Source organism: Cynara cardunculus (genome assembly GCF_001531365.2).
Source record: "Cynara cardunculus var. scolymus isolate 2C chromosome LG 15, CcrdV1, whole genome shotgun sequence".
In the NCBI taxonomy this organism is placed as follows: domain Eukaryota; kingdom Viridiplantae; phylum Streptophyta; class Magnoliopsida; order Asterales; family Asteraceae; genus Cynara; species Cynara cardunculus.
In genome coordinates this window covers 17,050,374-17,070,265 of record NC_037542.1, presented here as the reverse complement: position 1 = coordinate 17,070,265, position 19,892 = coordinate 17,050,374, and the positions used below count along the sequence as shown (strand labels likewise).

Genomic DNA, 19,892 nt, shown 5'->3' with positions numbered 1-19,892 from the left:
GCTAGTATCATTGTGTCCTTGAAAAATATATATATATTTTAAAAAAATTGTAAAATCTTTAAAGTTGTATTTTATTAAAAAAAATAAAAAATATAATTATTTTCTTAAAATCGTATAAAATTGTATTATATTGATAATATATGAAAAAAGTCTAAAAAACTCAATGAACTTTAGTGTTTGGAATAATTAAATTTTTGGACAATTTTTTAGAACAAATAAGTTATTGGACAATTTAAAACATGTTAATAACTTCTTAATTATTTTTAAGAACTTGTTAGATCATCCTTATGACCTATACAACTGGTTATTATGGTAAAATAATGAAAAAAAAGTCAATAAACTTTCATATTTTAAACAACTAAGTCCTTAAACATTTTTAACCAAAAAAGTATTTACATTTATAAAATAAAACAAATATACCAAAAAAAAAAATACTTACATTTTAAAAAAAATTAAAGTATTTTAAAAAGTTTAAGTAGTTATTTAATAGATTTTAGATTGTCTAAAAAGCTTATTTATTTTAAGAAATTATTCAAGAAATTAATCATTTAAAATATATTATATTTTTTAAAATTTTTCCCGTAAAATAACTTAAAAAATAAAACTAATTTATTCGATCAGTTATCAGAGTTTTTACGATGGTCTCCTCTAAACCACATAAATCCTCCCTCCCAAAAGAATCGCCAACACTCCCTCGATTTTCTCTCCATCTCTGTTTCCGATTCCCAACAAATTCAGGTTCTCTCATTATCCTTTTCCTGTAAATATATACGTATATAATCTATATCAATATATACACACACCTGATTTCGATCTTTAAGCTCGTTATTCAGCTGCAAATTCCTAAACTCACCGCTGAATTCTCTGCATATCGTTCTTCCTATTGAGGTTTATTTTCACCAGGAGTTGTTTCTTGTGTTCATTTATCGATTAGGGTTTCTGCGATCGTCACGACTTTGGGAATTTTTTTTATTCTAGGTTTAAAAAAATTGGGTATTTAGTGAAGTTCGGATCTTTGTTTTGGAAGCCTGTTTCCCTTTATCATGCTTTTCCCCCTTTTTGCGACTGTCCAGAATAATTGATACAGTTTTTTCCACAAAAGATATTCCTTTCGTTTTTGTGGGAATCGAACCTTTTAAGTTAGGGTTTTTGTTGATTCCACAATTATTGAAGGTGGTGGTAGTTTGTTGTTATAATACAATCTGAATATTTGTATCGAATTTGACTGAATTATCGAATTTGATCGTGATTTAGGGTTTTCTTTGTGTTCTTAAACGGAATTCAATCTAGTTGGAAGAGATGATTGAATCAATTTCTTCAACTTCCCTTTTAGGGCATAGTTTGATTTTAAGGCATAACTTGAGAAATGTTTCTGGTAAACAAATTGTGGTTAAGCCGTGTTGTTTTCGGCGATTTCGGGCGATTAAGGCCCAAGCAATGGAGCTGGCGAAGGAATCGAATTTGTACAGAGAAAAAGAGCGATTTCCGCGGAGTTTCGATACTGATTTGGATCAAAAACCGGGGTTGTGGCCACCGAAGAACAAGGCCGATAATCCATCGTTACAGAACCCGTTGGTTCGACAAGAAAGAATGGGTTGTGGTTGGTTAGGGGCGATATTCGAGTGGGAAGGCGTATTGATCGAAGATAACCCTGATCTCGAGAAGCAATCGTGGCTTGCGCTTTCTCAAGAAGAAGGCAAATCTCCACCTCCAGCTTTCGTTCTTCGAAGAATCGAAGGTATGAAGAACGAGCAAGCGATTTCCGAAGTTTTATGTTGGTCAAGAGATCCGTCTCAGTTAAAGCGAATGTCTTCACGAAAAGAAGAGATTTACCAAGCTTTACAAGGTGGGATTTACCGATTTCGCGATGGTTCTCGGGAATTCGTGAACGTTTTAACCCGTTACAAGATTCCAATGGCGTTGGTCTCGACTCGCCCACGAAAGAATATTGAAGAAGCCATTGGTGGCATTGGGATCGAAGAAGGGGTTTTCAACGCTGTAGTGACGGCCGAAGATGTTTACAGAGGGAAACCCGATCCCGAGATGTTTGTTTACGCAGCGCAGTTATTGAAGTTCATACCCGAAAGATGTATCGTGTTCGGGAATTCGAATCTAACGGTCGAAGCGGCTCATGATGCGAAAATGAAGTGTGTGGCTGTGGCTAGCAAACATCCTGTTTATGAACTAACTGCTGCTGATTTGGTGGTAAGATGGCTTGATGAGCTTTCAGTAGTTGATTTGAAGAATCTTGCTGATATTGAATCGGGTGAATTTGGGTCAACGCCGGAGTTGGAAATGGAGGTCGAGGAAGATGATCCACGCCCACCGCCACCGGCGGCCATTGATGATGGTTTCTGGTGATTTATGAAGCTCTGTGTATAGTAGTTTATGGCTGAATCTAAAATGGCTACCCATTGTATAAATATGAAGGTAGGGAGGGGGGGAGCTGAATTTAGAAAGAAAAGAGATGGAAATGGTGATGTTGGTGGATTACCATATTTAGGATGGTGTATCATGTATGTGTCATTTATGTTACATGGGTCTGTTATATATGTATACAAAACTGTTTGTGATTCATATGGTTTCTTGTGGTTTCTGCAGTTTCATTGTGTGTGTATGCATAATATTGGGAACACCATTATTGCATGGATAAAGGTATTCCGATGTGCTACTATCACATGTGATACTAAATCAGAGACTCATGCAACCTTTGAAGTGGCTTAGGTCGTTGGCCAAGTTGTCCGCACAATGTCCCTTCACGTGTCATAAAGGTGCTCACGTTTTCGTAAAATAAAGATGATTGAGCGCCACCCCCCCTATATATATATATATATATATATATATATATANTATATATATGATTAGGTTCAAACGAGAAGTTCTAAAATTATACATGGTTACGTGTGATATGATTACATAATCATACATGATTAAATACATGTTGCATTGACCGACATATAACAGGTGACCTTTGGTCGCTTTCACCAAGTCACCTGCGTCCCTATTAGACGTGTTTAGTCATATATAATTACATGTTCGTATCACATATAATCATCTATGATTTTGAAACTTCCATGTTCAACCACCCCCCCCCCCCCCCCCCCCCCCCCTCCTTTCTCTCTCTATATATATAACATGTTCATTTAGCAACCTTAAATATTTCAAAAACACAAGAACCATTTATTTTATGATAATTCATTATTAATTATATAAATATTTTATCAAATTTAAAATATTTAAGTTTCCTAAATCAACCTTCTGTCTTTTGGGGTCATTTGTGATTGTTCTCTTTTATAGATATTTTGGTTCATGAAGCATTCATGATGTTTCTTGGACAGCATTTGTAACAAAAATATCATACATTTTATGTTGCTTGTATCTAAATATAACGTATGTAAAGTGACACATGAACTCCATATACCATTCAATACGAAATTCCATGGTAAACATACTATATAATCATATTTTTTATTTAAAATATAAAATATAAAACGGTTTGAACCGCATTTTGAATAATTCAAAACCAAAAACCAAAGCACTGTGCAATATAACATTCTAAGTCAGGTAAGATTATTGATTATTGTCATGCTCAATTGGTAAGATAAGTGATATCAGTAAATGCTTACCTAGTAAACATTTAGTAAACAGCGCTGACAAGCTGTTTTCATACAAGCAAGCAAAAGGAGACCAAAGTTTTTGATCCAAAACACCTCTTCAGAAACAGACATTGCAAGCAGAGTAAGTATGATATATTCTACTCCTTTGCCAAAAAGGAAAAAGCAACCACAAAAATGAGGTAAAATCCACAGAACATGTGCCATGGCTTCACACTGCTCTCAGTTGTATGCATTTCAGTCTCAACAAGTATTTAGTTTTTAACTTCACCTAGATATCAGCAACAAGAAAGTTCTCAGATAAGGTCACCTGCAAAAACCATCATAATGTCCCATAAAAATCACAGGCTCAAAATTCATGTTTATAGCTTAAATCTGATAACAAGGGTGAACATACCTTCTGGCCCAGTTGGAAAGGAGGAAGACCTTTGTACGGGCATGTGCTGCATCGGAATGCATCACCTAATCCACACTGCATTTCGAGTTTTTTAGTCTCAGATAAAGGGGAACTCACAATTACACTAGACATTGGCTGAGCCACATAAATATGAGTATTTCTTTTTGTAACTGTGGGTGTCACGTCAACCTGCGTGCACCTCGACTAATCCCATGGGGCCCAAAAGATAACAGCCAAGAAAATCCCTAGTACCACCAGTGGCAGACCCAAGACTTTCTTTGAGCGGGTGCACCTTTAAGATGGATCAAAGGTCCGGAAAACCGCAGTTTGGGGAAAAAGTCAACTGATTTGAGGAATAAAAAACATTTTTTTTCAAATGGAATTGACACTTGATCCTTAAGATAAATATATGTTGCCTTGAAAATGAGATAAAAAAACGACAAATTTTAAGATGAATTAACCTTGGGAAGGAAAAAATATATCATGAAAAAATTAATAAAATCAAAATGGGAGAAAAATTAACAAAAAGTTGTCTTTGGCATAGTGGTAGTAATGCATATAATTGTACTTGAAGTTGTGAGTTCAATCCTTCTAAATATTTTTTTGTTGTTTATATTTTCAGAAATAGCATTGTAGGGTCTGAGTAAACGCTCCGGACCAGCCCGGGAGCCTATAATTAAAAGACAAAAAAGCAAACTTTTACCTAAAAGATTTGAACCCTTGACCTCTTGTATATAAAGTGGTAATCCAACCATCCAACCATCCCACCCGTATTTAATTTCTGTTATAAATTTGGTTTCATAGTATTTAAGGGCACCCCTCAAAATCAAGCGGGTGCATCTTTCAAACGACTAAATATTTTTCTCTTGCAATAATCGACTTAGCTGGTGCACGGGAATCTGCTCCTAATAGGTCCGCCCCTGAGTGCCCCTAAGAAGACTCGAACCGCTGACCTATGGGGAGGAGCCCCAAGGCAATATAAGAATTATTTGTGTGTTTGTGTGGTTGTTTGTCTTAAACTTGGTTGTGAATAGAAATTTGTGTCTTGGTCCTTCCCATGGTGGGGATGACTGAAAAACATATTATGACATTTACATAATCGTTCATACAACAAGATGACTTACACTGCCACAGGCCGACTGAGGGTTTTCCAACTGGTCCATGGTGACTCCCAGCTTTTGCACTTTCTCCTCTTCTTCCGCACGTCCACAGCTGCAATTTTTGCAGGCTTTCCTTGTACTTCCAACTTCACAATCACCAACTGCAAAAACTCATCAAGGTATGCAAAATGAAATCAGAAACAACAAAAGTTCTCGCCCCTCTAACTACTAGAATCCACAACATTAAGCAAATCATCCAATCCACAAATTTACATTACATCCACATCCTCAGAAGAAGGGAAAAAAACTTGAAGTTTATGGTGTTTACCAGGTGGGAGCTCAGGTTTCTTCAAGTCCTCCTCGGATAAGAGACTGTCCTCATCAATAAGATCCATATCATTATCAATCTGGACTTTGGGTAAGCTTTTCACTGGCTTTTTAAGGGAAAAGGAAGAACCGATCTTCCAATTGGGTTTCTTACCCTTAATCTGTTGACAAGGCAGTTAAACTAATTTAAATTTCCTAAGTTATTTAAATCACAGGTCATGTTTAGCAGGAAATTCAGATAAATATTATATAGTGTGATCATAACTTCTTTATGATCTCCAAAATGGAACAATATGGCATTGCAAAAAAAGAAAATACAAGGTCCAAGCCACGAAGATGGAGTGAACTTACCCCAAAAGACTCTGGTTCTGCCATCTGTACTACCTGTATATCCGAAAACCCTAAAACCAGTAGCTTACGCTCAAGAGAAGATTTTGACTGTAAAATGGTCAAATGAGATCAGTATACTCATTCCATTATGATTGTACTTTAAGATATCAGATGCATTACCATCTCTTTGTCAACGGCAGAATTTTGATGTATAAAGATTTCTCCGCCAGGCTTCAACACTCGTGAGAATTCCACAAACAGCTGATCACTAGAAAAAACTGATGACTTACTGATGGATATGATTAAATCAGTGGACGATGTATCCACTGGCAAAGAACCTGCCACACATCAATATAACATATAAGTCGGTTAGATGGAAGTATATGCTACACAAGAATGTCCAACTGATACACATCACATATGGTCCTTGAGGGCCAGCTCAGCTGGCAAATAAAGGCTAGGTCTTGGGGCTCCTTCTCATAGGTCGTCAGTTCAAGTCTCCTCAGAGCCACTAGGGATTTCTTGGTTGTTATCTTAGGCCTATGGGATTAGCCGATGTGCACACGAGCTGGCCCGGACACCCATGGTTACCAAAAAAGAGGGTAAAGGACTTGTTAATGTCGTTTATCCTAGTAAACCCATGTGGAACATGTAACGGATTTCAGTCAACTATAATTAAATCACACCATCAAAAACAAAAGGAGACCACTGATCAGAAACCATCAGGAACACGCTATTATGTTGAATATTTTATCACAGTAGTTCACATCTGCCACAGTCACCTTTACCGCATAAAGGCCTTTGCTTTTCTAACCTGTGCTTGCAACAAAAACTTCACATGTCTCTCTAACTTTTACCAGTTTCCTTCTATCATCTTTCATCACTCTAAATGACTATAATGACGTCATTACCAGATCAAACGAATCCAATGAATCCCAAATGAAGTGGGGTCTGAGGAGGCTAAAATGTAGGCAGTCTTTCCTCCACCTCGAAGGGTAAAGAGGTGGTTTACGTGAAGACCCCCGGCTTATGAAAAAAAAGGTGCAACATGAGGACTTCCTTAGGGGTCACCCATCCAAGTACTACTAACATCACTGAACATGATAAATGGTAATCCTCATGTTTTCAGTTCCAAGTAGTAACCACATACTAGGATTATAAGATTATGATCAACATCAAACATCAACATTTCAAATGCAATAGTTAAATTGAACATAGACATACAAAGAACAATTGCTAAAAACAGAACAAGGTAGAAACTCAAGATATAAGCATATAAAATAACGGTTGTATGTTTACAGAAGAGTTAGGCAGAAAAGTACTTAGTGATGAAGCTTGAGTGATAACCAAAGGATTAATCTCTTCAATTGCCTCCGTCTTTACCACTCTTACAGCATTTAGAACATCATTAAGTGGCACCGCCACACTGTCTGTGATTGCCAATACACTACCTTGCAGCACTTTTGTATCCTACAGAATCAACAAGCAGAAGTCAAGAACCATCATACGTGCAAACCTGTTTCTATGTTTGTAGATTAGAGACAAAGGATCATGTGATAATAGGAGTCAAGGTGAGAAATGTGAGAAGGGATTTGGACCTTTGTTCACTTTTATCCCAAAAAACCCATGAATTGCGCTTTAGAAGGGAAATGATACTATATATCTCATTAGTGTTAGATGTTCTCTTCAATTAGGATTGATCGAGTGGAGATCCATTCTTACCATTCTCACCGTATCTTTCATCCTCACCGGACCCAACCCATAAATTAGAATCGTATTATTTTACAAGATAGTATCTAACCATAGGGGGATAGAGGCTGAAAGCCTAAAAGGGGAATACATTAGGCTACTATCTGTTGTCGATTGATCACTCGACTGCTAGGATAGTGATGGCGGGAGGTATCCGTGCATCAAACGACAACATCCATGGGTGTGATTAATTCAAAACAAACAACTGATAACTTGATAATTCATCACTATCCTTTAAATATCGAGGGCTTTTATTAATTTAGGCATAAACCCACACGATACATAAGGCTTTATCAAATAACAAGGAAATACACATATAAAATCAATCAACTTAAAAGAGAACTTCGAATAAATTAGGGTTTCAAGTAGAAACTCACCATTTAATCAAAACCCAGATACCTTCTGTTTCGACTGATCAATAAGAAACCAAAAAAAGGGGAATTAGGGTCTGCAAATACACAAAAAGGATACGTGTGAAAGCGAAATAGGGTTAACAAATTTGATCTGTGTAAAGTTACCACGGATTGGGCGGCGACAGAGCCGACGTCGGAGGCGGAGGCTGAGACGGCGACCTTAAACGATGGAGACTGGAGATGTTGATGGGAATGAGAGAATGAAAACCTTGGATGCGTGCACTATTCCGATTGCATGTACGTCATATGAAACATAAACGCGTAATTTAACAAGCAAGATATTTAGATAATCTACGTTTTTAGTCCCTGTGGTTTGTTAAAATTTCGATTTTTATCTATGCGATTTAGAAATTACGATTTTCGTCCTTACAGTTTGCAATTTATTGCTATTCAATTCCTACATTTGTAGGTTATTTGAGCATGACTTTTTCAATGTAGGGCTCAAGCTTTAATATTTTTCGATTTATCGAGCTCGAGCTCGAAGCACATTTACGATATCGAACTAGCGATCGGTTAACTCGTTTATTAGCTCGAGGTTAATAATTCTTATATTTTTAATGTATAATTCATGAACATGTGAGCATGTTTATGTTTGAATGGTTTGGCTCGGCTCGACTCGACTCGAAAAATATAATCGAGTTTTTCGAACGAGCGGAGTCGAACATCGATCTTATGAAGCTTCGCTCTTAAGTTAAACGAGTTTCATTTTGTGTTCAAAATCAGTTAGAGTTCGAGAAATATTAAACTCGAACTCGAGTAAGGTTAAGATTAAGGGTTCAAACTCATGGCTTAATGTCAAAATGTATTGCATAATACACTTTTGGTATAAGTAATTTGTCATTTAACATATCAAAATTAATTGAAGAAAACCATTCAAAGTCAAATATTCAATATTTTTATCAAACAATTGCTTTAATAGCGTCTAATATAAGTTGAGATAAATGGTTATTTATGACATTCAGATTGTTTATTTAATATATCAATTGAATAACAACTTATTTGTTATGCTACGGACAATTTTATCTATACAGAGAATTGTATCCATACAAGTCTTAATGGAAAACGAACTGAACAACTTCCAAGTAAATTTAATTGAATTTATGCATTTCGAGAATAATAAAAAGTAGAGAAAACTACAAATTTGGTCCCTTGTGGTTTGTTAGAAGTAACATTTATCATTCTTGAAGTTTTGAAATTACAAGATGGTCATCGTGGTGTACAAAAATGTAAAGTATTTGTTAGAAGTAACATTTCGATTTTCTTTTTTGTCTTTTAACCAGTCAAAAGTCGTAGGGACCATAATCATAAAACCGGTTTTGATAGGAAAAGATAAAAGAACGATAAACAGAAGAAAATTCCCCTTGCTTAATGAAACTATTTAATGGCCATTACAGAAAAAGGATCAATTTTAGACGTTTTTGCAACCCGTGATGATCATTTTGTAATTTTAAAATTGCATATTTGTTATTTTTGACAAACCATATGGACCAAAAATGTAGTTGATTCTAAAAGGTAATAAAATAATTTATATTAATTTTAGAAACATGTAATAAAATATAAACCCAAAGGTTAACGTAACGTATTTTATTGTACGACTCATGCTTCAAACCTTCGAACACACGTTGTTCAAACTCCAACCCGACCAACCCTTGACGGATCTCTGATAATGATTATACAATGACAATTATGTGAAAGACGATAGTTTTACCCCTTTTTTTCTTGTTTGTTGCTTAAGGTTTTGATGATAACCCTTGATGTCAAATAGCCCTTTACATTACCATATTTATACAAATTAACAAGACCAAATGGGCTAACGAGTTTCAGCCATTTATAAGTTTGTAAACGAACCAAACGTTCAGCAAACCGTTCGATTTTATGTTCGTTTAGATAAACGAACGAACATGAACAAATGTCTATTTCGTTCATTTACGTTCATTTATTTATGTTCGTTTAATATATAAATATATTTATATAAACTTTTATTTTCATATAAGAAATTTTTAAATCTTGAAACTTGGCCCATAAAGAGCCGAAGACATTTTTGGGCTAATCCAATGTGAAACTTTATTTATACTTAGTCAATTACTTTATTTATGTTAATACTAGAGGAGGGGCGAGATTGAACCAGTGACATGCCTTGTATCTGGTTAAAGTCTCCCCCTTCCTTTTAGCAATTGACCTACACATTCATTTCAGATGTTACATTTCATTTACCAAACAAGTACTGGATTAAACTTGACAAAATTTTATATCAGTTTATTTCAGATTTCAGTTCTTTTCGCATATCCTATTCATTTAACAAATACTATGCTGAACAATTGTTTTGTCATGTTATGTTATATGAATACTAAACTCATCCTTAAAAAGTAAAATTGAAATTTTTAATAAAAAATAACATCTATCTAATAAATTAAATATTTATTTAAGTGATGCTTGGCAAATAAATCACTCAAGAAAAGAAATAATATTTATTTAATAAATTAAATATTTTAATAATAAAATTAATATTGTAAAAATATCTAGAACAAATTTTTTTAAAATCAAGAATCAAAAGTCAAAATCTTCAAGATTTTTATTCAATATCTGACTATCCATTTTAAATATTACAATATAAATTATTTATTAAAATATACAATATATTTTATAAAATATTATTTTTATTTTCTATACATTTAGTTTAAAGATTCTAATTGGTAAGAAAATATAAAATAATTTTTTTTCATAAATAATTATTTTTTAGAGATTTCTTCAAATTAAAAGAATGTTTTAAAGAATATGCTAGAAACAAAAATAAGTAATTATTTTTGAAAATTTCTTTTAAATTTAAAGATTGTTTTGAAAAAAAATTAGAAACAAAAATTTCAGGGTTGTTTGTTTACCTGTTAATAGTTTTATTAAGAGACAATATCTGAAACGTTAAGAAGTAAATCTTGTTTAGTAAAAAAAATATGTCTCTTATTGGTTCTAAAAACCTCTGAATGATTTTGTATCATGGACCTCCTTTAACCATTTAGCAACTAATTTTATTGTAAACAATTACCAAACAATTACATTTCATTTTACGCTATACCATGAAAACCTTTTAATCATTCTACATCAAACCATTCAGCAACTGCCAAACAACTCCTCCGCATTTTTTTAATATTAAAGATGCTTTAATATTTAATTTTGATTTCAAAAGAATATAGAGTAAATTATGTTTTCAGTCCTCATAGTTTGCTGAAAATTTATATTTTCGTTCTTATGATTTTGAAATTACAATAATATCTATATGGTTTATAATTCATTACCTTTTTCGTTTTTATTATTTAAATTTTTTTGTTGTTTTGGTTCTTATAGTTTACAATTCATTACCTTTTTCATTTTTATGATTTAAAATTTATTTTATTTTGGTTTCTATGGTTTACAATTTATTTCTATTTTAGTCTTTAGTATTTAAAAGTAATGTTTTAGTCTCGGGGACGAAAATAGAAATGAACTACAAACTATAAAAATGAAAATCAAAGTTGTAAAACTACAAAGACGAAATATGAAAATTTTAACAAACTACAGGGACGAAAAATGTAATTTACTCAAGAATAGATTGTAGACAGGTCATAGTTTTCACGCATGCGCTTACATCCGTCAATGCCACGTGGCACCCTGGAGTCCAAGATGGCGTCTAGAAGACGATGGATGGCTTTTACCCGTAAATCTTTGCCGGGCGGATCCGGATTCTCATGGGTTGATTTAAATCCCCATTTCCCATTGGGATCAACAAAGAACCCTAATTTCTCGCCACTCACTGTCGACTGTCATAATTTGAGAGTGACTAAGCGAGAGAAGTTGCTTACAAGGATTACTAGCTTCTCCACTCTGCCTCATCTCGCCGGCTGCTGCCTTCCTCAATCAGTTCGGACTACTTTTCTACATCTTAATCTATTATATAATTATACAATTGCTTTTTCATCTCTGTTGATTTTAGGTAGTGATTTTCAGGTTTTGTTTTTTTTTTTTTCCGGATTTTTCTCAAATTTGGTGTTCGAGAATTTGTTATCACTTAAGCTGGATTGAGTACTTTGTTTACATGTCTATTTGTGTTTTTAATGGCACCGATAGAGCTCGATTGTAAATTGTTGACATGTATTGATGATCTTTGTTTCTCCCCACTCCCTTCCCCAAAAAAGATTCTAAGACCCGACCTGCGAGTGTGAAAAGAGCTGCTTTTACCTTTTAAAGGTTCTAATTGGAAAGCGAACTGTGTTGGTTCAAGCAACAAAAAGGTTGACGAGTAAATTAAATTCAAAATGAAATAATTTTTGGAATTACAGGCAAAAAAATATATTGGTCCAGTTTGATTTCATGAACTTCTTGGATGAATTTCCAAAATCCAACATGAAAAAAATGAAACATTTTTTGCATGTTTGATGTAAGTGGTTTTTGATTCAATTGTTAGACAACATGTTGGTGCATTTGGGCATTCTTTTCTCTTGGCAAATTTTGGTTTTACTTTTCTTGACATATTTTGGTGTATCTTAGATATATTCTTGAATTTCTTTTAATGCGAATAATGCTGATTCGTATAGGTCAAGATAAGATGCAATCATGAAGTTAATAAAGGTTGATTGATTGGTTATAGTCAGTGATTAATGGAAATAAAATGGTAAAGTTACATACTGTTAAAGGTAGGAGCAAAGCTCTATGGACGGCAAGTTTTTTTCATATGAATAGATGCTCATATACTATAAATGAACTTCATAGATTTACAAAGAAAAAAGTCCCATTTATAGGAAGTAAAACTATTTGTATGAAAACATGTTGAACAACTAACATTTTTGCAGATTGTTATCTTGAGCATTGTGTCACATGTTATTTTGGTTGCTTACTTGACCTTATTATGTTTGACCATGCACTCTTATTAAGCTGCTTTTTACCTTTTTTTGTTGTCAAATTTAGCATATTTGACAAGGAAGTTCAGTTTGTAACTGTAAAAGATAGGGAAAACATCTAAAATGGTCTTTTCTTTTGTTTGATTTGTTTATCCCTCACATTGCAAGCATTGTAGAAAAGGTTATGATAACAGATTCTATCATTATTAAGGACAAAAACGATGCATTGTAGAAAAGGTTATGATAACAGATTCTATCATTATTAAGGACAAAAACGGTGCATTGTACAAAAGGTTATGATAGCTGATTCTATCATTATTAAGGACAAAAACGGTGAAAGTATGGGCTGAAGGAGGAAGGGTTAATCTCATGCATTGACTGCCTATGATTATAATTTAAAAGGAGCAGAAACTGACATCATTGTGATCATAACAATTATTATTGTTGCTGTTTTCTTTAGCAATTGCAACCAATCCTCAGAGAAAGGGTTTTATGGCCTTGCTTGAGGGTAAAAAGTACAAACCACGTACATCATTTTTTTGGATGCCACGCATTGGCCTTAGACATCAGCATTTATTGTCTTATTTAAGGCTATCATTTTCATCAAGTTCTTGCTTCCATATTTTCTAGTTCACTGTTGACCTTGAAAATGAGACATTTATATATAGCGTTTGTGCTTATGTTGCTTTGACTAAGCATTACGTTGTTACTGATGATTATTGTATGTTAGGTTCTTAACTGAAGTTGGTGCTGTGCCTTCCAGGGATAAAAAATGGTATTAACATCTCAGACGACTCCATCCCATGGCATTCGTACTGAGATTTTACAATGTAAATCTGGATCTGGTGCACTTTACTGTGGACCAAATAACACCAAAGCATTTAGATACAGGACCTCTACTGTTGCCTTTCCAGGGGATTCCTCAAAGACTACCCAAAATATGCATGTACATGCCATTGGTGTAAAATCCAAACGGGGAAGTCAAGTGATTGTTGCTGCCAGTCCTCCCACAGATGATGCAGTCGTCGCTACAGAGCCACTAACAAAAGAAGATCTTGTGGGATACCTTGCTTCTGGGTGCAAGCCTAAGGAGAACTGGAGGTTCGACTTCTGAATCTCATTTATTCTTGGTTCTTGCTTGTCTTTTATGCTCAACATCATGTATGCATATATGTTACTTTTTTCGCTACAAGATCTCAGTAGATCATTATTTCGTTTAATTATTTGATCTAGAACCTGCGACCTATCACTGGTTAGTCACCTCGTTTGATTTCACTAGATATGTTAATAAGTTGGTAGACATATTCCAGATGTTCATTTGGCCATATGATCATTTATTCCATGCCCGTAACTTGAGATGTGAACCAACTAACCAGCAGAAATGAAACAAACTTACTGCGTCATACTTCTTTCATACGTCAGGCCACTTCTATGGTTTCTTTATTTAATCTTTTTCAGTTGCTTTCAAGTATACATTAATGTTGTTTTTTTCATTTGCGAACACTGTATAAATAATGATTTATAACACGTTGTGCCATCAGAAAATTTGTGAGTAAACCTGGTTCTTATATATAAAATTTATAATTTCCATTAGCATTTTCATGTTGTTTTTTTCATTTGCGAAACTGTATAAATAATGATTATATCAAACATCAAAAAACAGAATAAACTAAATCTGGGTTCATACAATTACACATAGTCCAAGAACATACAAATCAAGGGTTTTTATAATACCATGTTTAGTCCCCCAGATTACTGTAATGCCATTTTTCAGCCCCTGGGTTATGATACATGAGTTTCATCCCTGATCCTTGAAATAAATGGATTCTATCGTGAAGATAGAGGTGAAATTGATTGTCTCCAGATTTTCTCTTGTATAGATTGAAGCCAAAGAGGGCAAGATTGTAACCTTCTCTGATATGTTTTTCTGTCTTTCTTATACTATCCATCTGTATTAGTCTTCATTGTCAATGATCGATCCTACTGTATTGCTTTGACAGAATAGGAACCGAACATGAAAAGTTTGGTTTCGAGCTTAAAACATTGCATCCTATGAAGTATGAACAAATTGCTGATCTGCTCAATGCTATTTCTGAGAGATTTGATTGGGAGAAAATCATGGAAGGCGACAATATAATTGGACTTAAACAGGTATTCTGCAGATAATTGTAATTCATTTCAATGGAATGCTTTTTTGGAAGTTAAGGCCTCGTTTGGCAAAGATTTTTTTTCTTCTGTTCTCGCACTTACGTTTTCAACAAAGTTAAAACCAGACAGAATATAGTGTTTGACAACAAAAGTTTACTTTTTCGGAGAACCAAAACATATTTAGAAAATTTTGTAAATGGTAGTCAATGATTTTAAATTTGATTTGGATGTTTTCATGGGTTATAAAAATACATGCATTGACTTGTTTATGTAATGAAGTTGAACTTTTAGTCAAGTTAAACATGATATCTATTTTTGACTTCAAATTTTCATTTTTGAAAAAGGTAACACTGCTGTCAAATGCATTCTCATTATATTGTCGAATCACAATTTTGGTTTACATTACGAAACACAAGTATTTATCAAATAAGACATGCTGTTTGACTTTCAACCCGCTTTGCCCGTTTTAATTCTAAAACAATTTTTCCCCTTTTGTTTCTTTTTATCATTATAAATAATTTATGTTACTCTTTTTCAGGGAAAACAAAGTATATCTCTGGAACCTGGTGGTCAATTTGAACTTAGTGGTGCTCCTCTTGAAACTCTCCATCAAACTTGTGCAGAAGTTAATTCACACCTTTACCAGGTTTGTAGCTTGATGTTACAGGAACTTGTGCAGACAGCTCTTGCTTATTGAAATTTGAAATTTGGAATGTCTCTCCACATACAAGTTAATTGCATTCAAGGTCCTGGATTAGAACATGCAAACTTGCCTATTTATGTAGATTGGCCAGTTTCTTGAAAAAGAAATGTCATATTTTGGATTTAATTTAAATTATGTTTTTTACATGTGTGTTCATGGCAAGAGTTGGGTGCATTAGCAGTTTCATGTTACCAGTGCTAGATTCGCTGTGTAATCATTCTTCGTGTTATTATTGTTTCACCATGATCTATCAATATTACTACCTTTCCATCACATAATTTGTTTGTAACTATATCTAGCAAACTTAGATGCCACCTGCAAAAGTGCAAAGTTCCTGTACGGCTGTTTGCTACTCTAGCTTCAAAGTTTCATCATTGTTATTTTGTTGTCTGTCTGTGATATGTTGGATTTTGGAAATTTCTATGTGCATGATTATTTAATCTTTATATAGCACAGTCACATATGCTTTACTATGCCTTGAGATTGGCAGTTGCACTCATGTGGAACTTACTATACAGGTTAAAGCTGTTGCTGAAGAAATGGGAATAGGATTCATTGGAATTGGTTTCCAGCCAAAATGGGAACGAAAAGATATACCTATAATGCCCAAGGTAAAAATTTATTGTAATTCTAGATTTCATCCAACCAATTAGCAATTGCTTTCTTTAAGCAGACCGATATGCTTAAGAATTAAATCGATTAATTTACCACTATTTTGGGCACATTAGTCATCAAGTAATTTCAGTTTATGACGGAGTCTAACATTTAGTGTTCTGGTATGAATAACAGAGTTCCTTTAGCATTAATGCTAGATAAGAGTTAGAGCCCAGCTACTTTATTTATGGTTAACCAGCAATAGCTTAGTATGTATTATGGATGGTTAGGACCATATCTTCATATCCTATGTCTAAGATTCAGCTGGAGATTTTGATTTGATGTGAAGTTGAAGTAGTTCTTGACATTTTATCCTCGTATAATGGCTGTAACAACGTGAGTTGAATGCCTATCTATCCAAATTATATCATAATTGAACGGTACTGTGCAATATCTCAATGAAATGGTAAGTTTCATGCTTCTTTTACATTGAGTACTTATTATCTTTATCCATAAGCGAAAGTGTGTCTAAAGAATGGTGAAGGGTATGTTGCTCCCTTTCTAGAAAAGTCAAGGAGATATTCCAAGCTTTATGACTTATCGAGATTTCAAGCTTATATGAGCCATACAGGTTGCGGTTATAGGGCATGTATCACGTAGTGAGAAAGTCAACAATTTTTGTTTGATGTGAGGAGCAACAAAGGATGTTTTCTTGATTAAGATGACACATAAAATGATATAAGAAAATGTATTTGCATATAATGTTCGTTTATCTATAGAAGGTACATGCTCGGACATTAAGTTATTTGTGTGGGCTGTTGAGCTGAATTTAAGTTTTTATCACATTTCTGATGCATGCCTCTTAAGTTTAAGTTTCTTTGTAGCATAGACTTGCTAAACCATCTATGAAGGTAAAAATGAAGTACGCTAACATTGTATATTGGCTCAGGGAAGATATGAAATTATGCGGAATTACATGCCTAAAGTGGGTTCTCTTGGACTTGACATGATGTTCCGTACATGTACCGTTCAGGTGTGCTCTTTTTATTCAAATTACACTTTTATTTGGCAAAAAGGTGCATGGGGTTTTCTTAAAGTAATTCTTGATTTTATTTTTAAATATGAAGTTGAGTGCATGTATGTTCTTGACAGGTTAACCTGGACTTTTCGTCTGAAGCTGACATGATAAGAAAATTCCGTGCTGGTCTTGCTTTACAACCTGTGAGTATAATTCTTAACTTTCACTTGTGTAAATTTGTACCAATATCTGGATCTCATGGTTTAACATGAATCAGATTGCTACTGCACTATTTGCTAATTCACCATTTACAGAAGGAAAACCGAATGGTTATCTCAGCATGAGGAGGTTGTTTCCTGCTACTTACTAGATGTTGCTTATCATTATATCATGCTTGTGTCACTAGTATTTATTTAATACATATGGGAAGATGGTGACAATATTAAAATTCTTTTATCAGCCAAATTTGGACGGACACTGATAACAATCGTGCTGGAATGCTTCCCTTTGTCTTTGATGATTCTTTTGGGTAAGTTTGCTCTTGCTCTGATTATGTGGTCCTCTCAGGGACTGTTTTATTGGTTTTACATTAAGTTCTGTATGGATAAAGCTGTCTGTGTGGATTATTCTTGTCTGTATAGATTGGGGAAGTTTTTGTTTGGAAGGGTTTTTTAATAGAGAGAAGAAGGGTGTTTTCAGTTGGGAGGGGAATGTTTGTAAAAAACCTGGTTTTCTCCATAAAGCTCTTCCCTAGAAGCTTATTGAATAAGCCACTTTCTATATCATTAAGCCACTTCAGCTGCTAACAAACAGACCCTCAGTGTTGTATTGAGAGATTGTTTGAAAATATAGATTGTTTACAAATGGGTTATTTCTCTATATTTCTGATTAAAAGTTTTTATGGATTTTTATTTATTTTTATACTGATACTCTCTGTTTCATGGGCTCAGGTTTGAGCAATATGTTGAATATGCTCTTGATGTTCCTATGTATTTTGTCTATCGGAAGCATAAGTATATCGACTGCGCTGGATTATCCTTCAGGGTTTCACTCTATCCCTGATAATCAGTTTTAAATATGTACTTGAATTATCCATGAGAATAATTTTGGCACAATTTTTAGGACTTCCTTGCGGGAAGGCTTCCTCCGCTTCCAGGAGTGTATCCAACTTTGAATGATTGGGAGAATCACCTCACAACAATATTTCCTGAGGTACGTTACTAGCAAACATGATAAATGTGAACCCTTTTTTCCAATCCTTTTTTTAGAATCGTACTGCTATTTCTTGCTGATTCAGGTGAGACTTAAAAGATATTTGGAAATGAGGGGTGCTGATGGAGGGCCATGGAGGAGGTTATGTGCATTGCCCGCTTTTTGGGTAAGGTTCTTTTGATCATTTACATTCAATAAGCAGATGAATAATATGCATGACTTCTGCATGTTCTTTCATCATTAAAGTAGAGTTGTTCATGGGCGGGACAACCTGTTAGACCCGGCTCATCCGGCTCGCTAGAAATACGGGCTTGGACAACCATTATCGAGAAAATGGACGGGCCCGGGTTTGTTCATTAAAATTAACGGGCGGACATGGGACTCTGAATTTTGTTTGGGTTATTCTTGAGAACCCAAAAGGCTAAGGGGTTGTTTGTTTATGGAAGTCTGAATTTTGTTTTTCATTTCTTTCTCTACTTGTTGAGATCCATGTGTCACTTTAGTTGCTTAAAATTTTAATTGCAATGGTGTTTTTTCTTTATTTTTTGGTTCCACATATGTTAATTAATTGTTAGTGATCAAGTTTATAGATTTATAAGAGTTACACTTTTTAGGCCCGTGGGCAAGCCCGGCCCGTTTATAGGGCAGGCAATGTCAAGTTGTCAAGCCCAAAAAAAGGGGTTGGGTTTTCAATATTAGGCAAGTTGGACAAAAAAACAAGTTAGGCCTGACCCGGGTCCAGCCCAGGCCCGCAAATGATCACCTTTATATTAAAGTGCCTTTAAGCTACTATTTTTGTTTATTTTCTTTAAATAAAATCATCAAGGTGATCTTTTAGCTTCCATTATGGAATATAACCACCTGTTTCTTATTTCATGATTTGGATTTTGGATATTTACTATTCTACAGTTCTTTCATAGGATGTAGCATCCCTTTTTTAGAAAAAGAGTTGTATGCATGAATACAAAACTACTTTTTGTTAAATCATTTGGTATTTGGATGTATATTCTCTCGTAGTAATTTTTTTAACTGACGTGTATCTATAGATTGGTATAGGACATGCACAATTTCTCTATACACTAGCATAGAGGTCTCTTACGTAACTAATACTATTCCTTTTTTTACCTTTTTGTCTAAAAACGGTTGAATTTTTTTTTTTCAATTTTTGGGCGGAGGGAGATATTGGCATCACCTTTTCTTGGAATCTTGTTTCTTGAGGGTGAGTTTAGTATCCGAACAAGATAGGACCGGACATAACAATTGTTCAGCGTTTGGTAAGACAAAACTGGACATGATAGAACACATAAAATGACCAATTTACCCCTACGAGTTGTTTATATATTTTGATTAATTTATATAATTTACTAAATTGTAATAAAATAAATATTTTTTATAACAAAATATATCATTAGAAATTTT

At 34.2% G+C, this 19,892-nt stretch overlaps 3 protein-coding genes across 6 annotated transcripts in view; 2 read left to right on the top strand and 1 right to left on the bottom strand.

The window, feature by feature from the left end:
* Positions 1 to 663: 663 nt before the first annotated feature.
* Positions 664 to 2,606, top strand: LOC112528692 (5-amino-6-(5-phospho-D-ribitylamino)uracil phosphatase, chloroplastic-like). Its single transcript, XM_025139713.1, has one exon. It carries the CDS (start codon positions 1,300 to 1,302, stop codon positions 2,359 to 2,361), a length of 1,062 nt encoding a protein of 353 aa, XP_024995481.1. The 5' UTR covers positions 664 to 1,299; the 3' UTR covers positions 2,362 to 2,606.
* Positions 2,607 to 3,560: 954 nt separating this feature from the next.
* Positions 3,561 to 8,169, bottom strand: LOC112527964 (anamorsin homolog). 2 transcript variants are annotated; one of them, XM_025138833.1, is made up of 9 exons: positions 8,036 to 8,169; positions 7,895 to 7,928; positions 7,091 to 7,238; positions 5,949 to 6,106; positions 5,790 to 5,876; positions 5,440 to 5,599; positions 5,136 to 5,272; positions 4,012 to 4,086; positions 3,561 to 3,924 (listed from the first exon to the last, which is right to left on the bottom strand). In XM_025138833.1, the coding sequence occupies exons 2-9, from the start codon at positions 7,895 to 7,897 to the stop codon at positions 3,886 to 3,888; spliced, it is 807 nt and encodes a 268-aa protein (XP_024994601.1). In that variant the 5' UTR covers positions 7,898 to 7,928; positions 8,036 to 8,169; the 3' UTR covers positions 3,561 to 3,885. The 2 variants fall into 2 exon arrangements, with proteins under 2 accessions (XP_024994601.1, XP_024994602.1); XM_025138834.1 differs by having other exon boundaries at positions 7,895 to 7,965; positions 8,036 to 8,163.
* Positions 8,170 to 11,635: 3,466 nt separating this feature from the next.
* Positions 11,636 to 19,892, top strand: part of LOC112527286 (glutamate--cysteine ligase, chloroplastic) — a 10,791-nt gene continuing 2,534 nt past the window's right edge. The window contains exons 1-12 of one of the 3 annotated variants that reach the window (XM_025137829.1): positions 11,636 to 11,821; positions 13,529 to 13,899; positions 14,799 to 14,949; positions 15,485 to 15,592; positions 16,168 to 16,260; positions 17,193 to 17,276; positions 17,396 to 17,464; positions 17,539 to 17,609; positions 17,722 to 17,790; positions 18,212 to 18,305; positions 18,384 to 18,473; positions 18,559 to 18,639. In XM_025137829.1, coding sequence (XP_024993597.1) covers positions 13,571 to 13,899; positions 14,799 to 14,949; positions 15,485 to 15,592; positions 16,168 to 16,260; positions 17,193 to 17,276; positions 17,396 to 17,464; positions 17,539 to 17,609; positions 17,722 to 17,790; positions 18,212 to 18,305; positions 18,384 to 18,473; positions 18,559 to 18,639 — 1,239 coding nt within the window. In that variant the 5' untranslated portion in view covers positions 11,636 to 11,821; positions 13,529 to 13,570. Of the gene's footprint in view, positions 11,895 to 13,528; positions 13,900 to 14,798; positions 14,950 to 15,484; positions 15,593 to 16,167; positions 16,261 to 17,192; positions 17,277 to 17,395; positions 17,465 to 17,538; positions 17,610 to 17,721; positions 17,791 to 18,211; positions 18,306 to 18,383; positions 18,474 to 18,558; positions 18,640 to 19,892 lie in introns of all 3 variants that reach the window. The other 2 variants (XM_025137828.1, XM_025137827.1) reach the window with 2 other exon arrangements.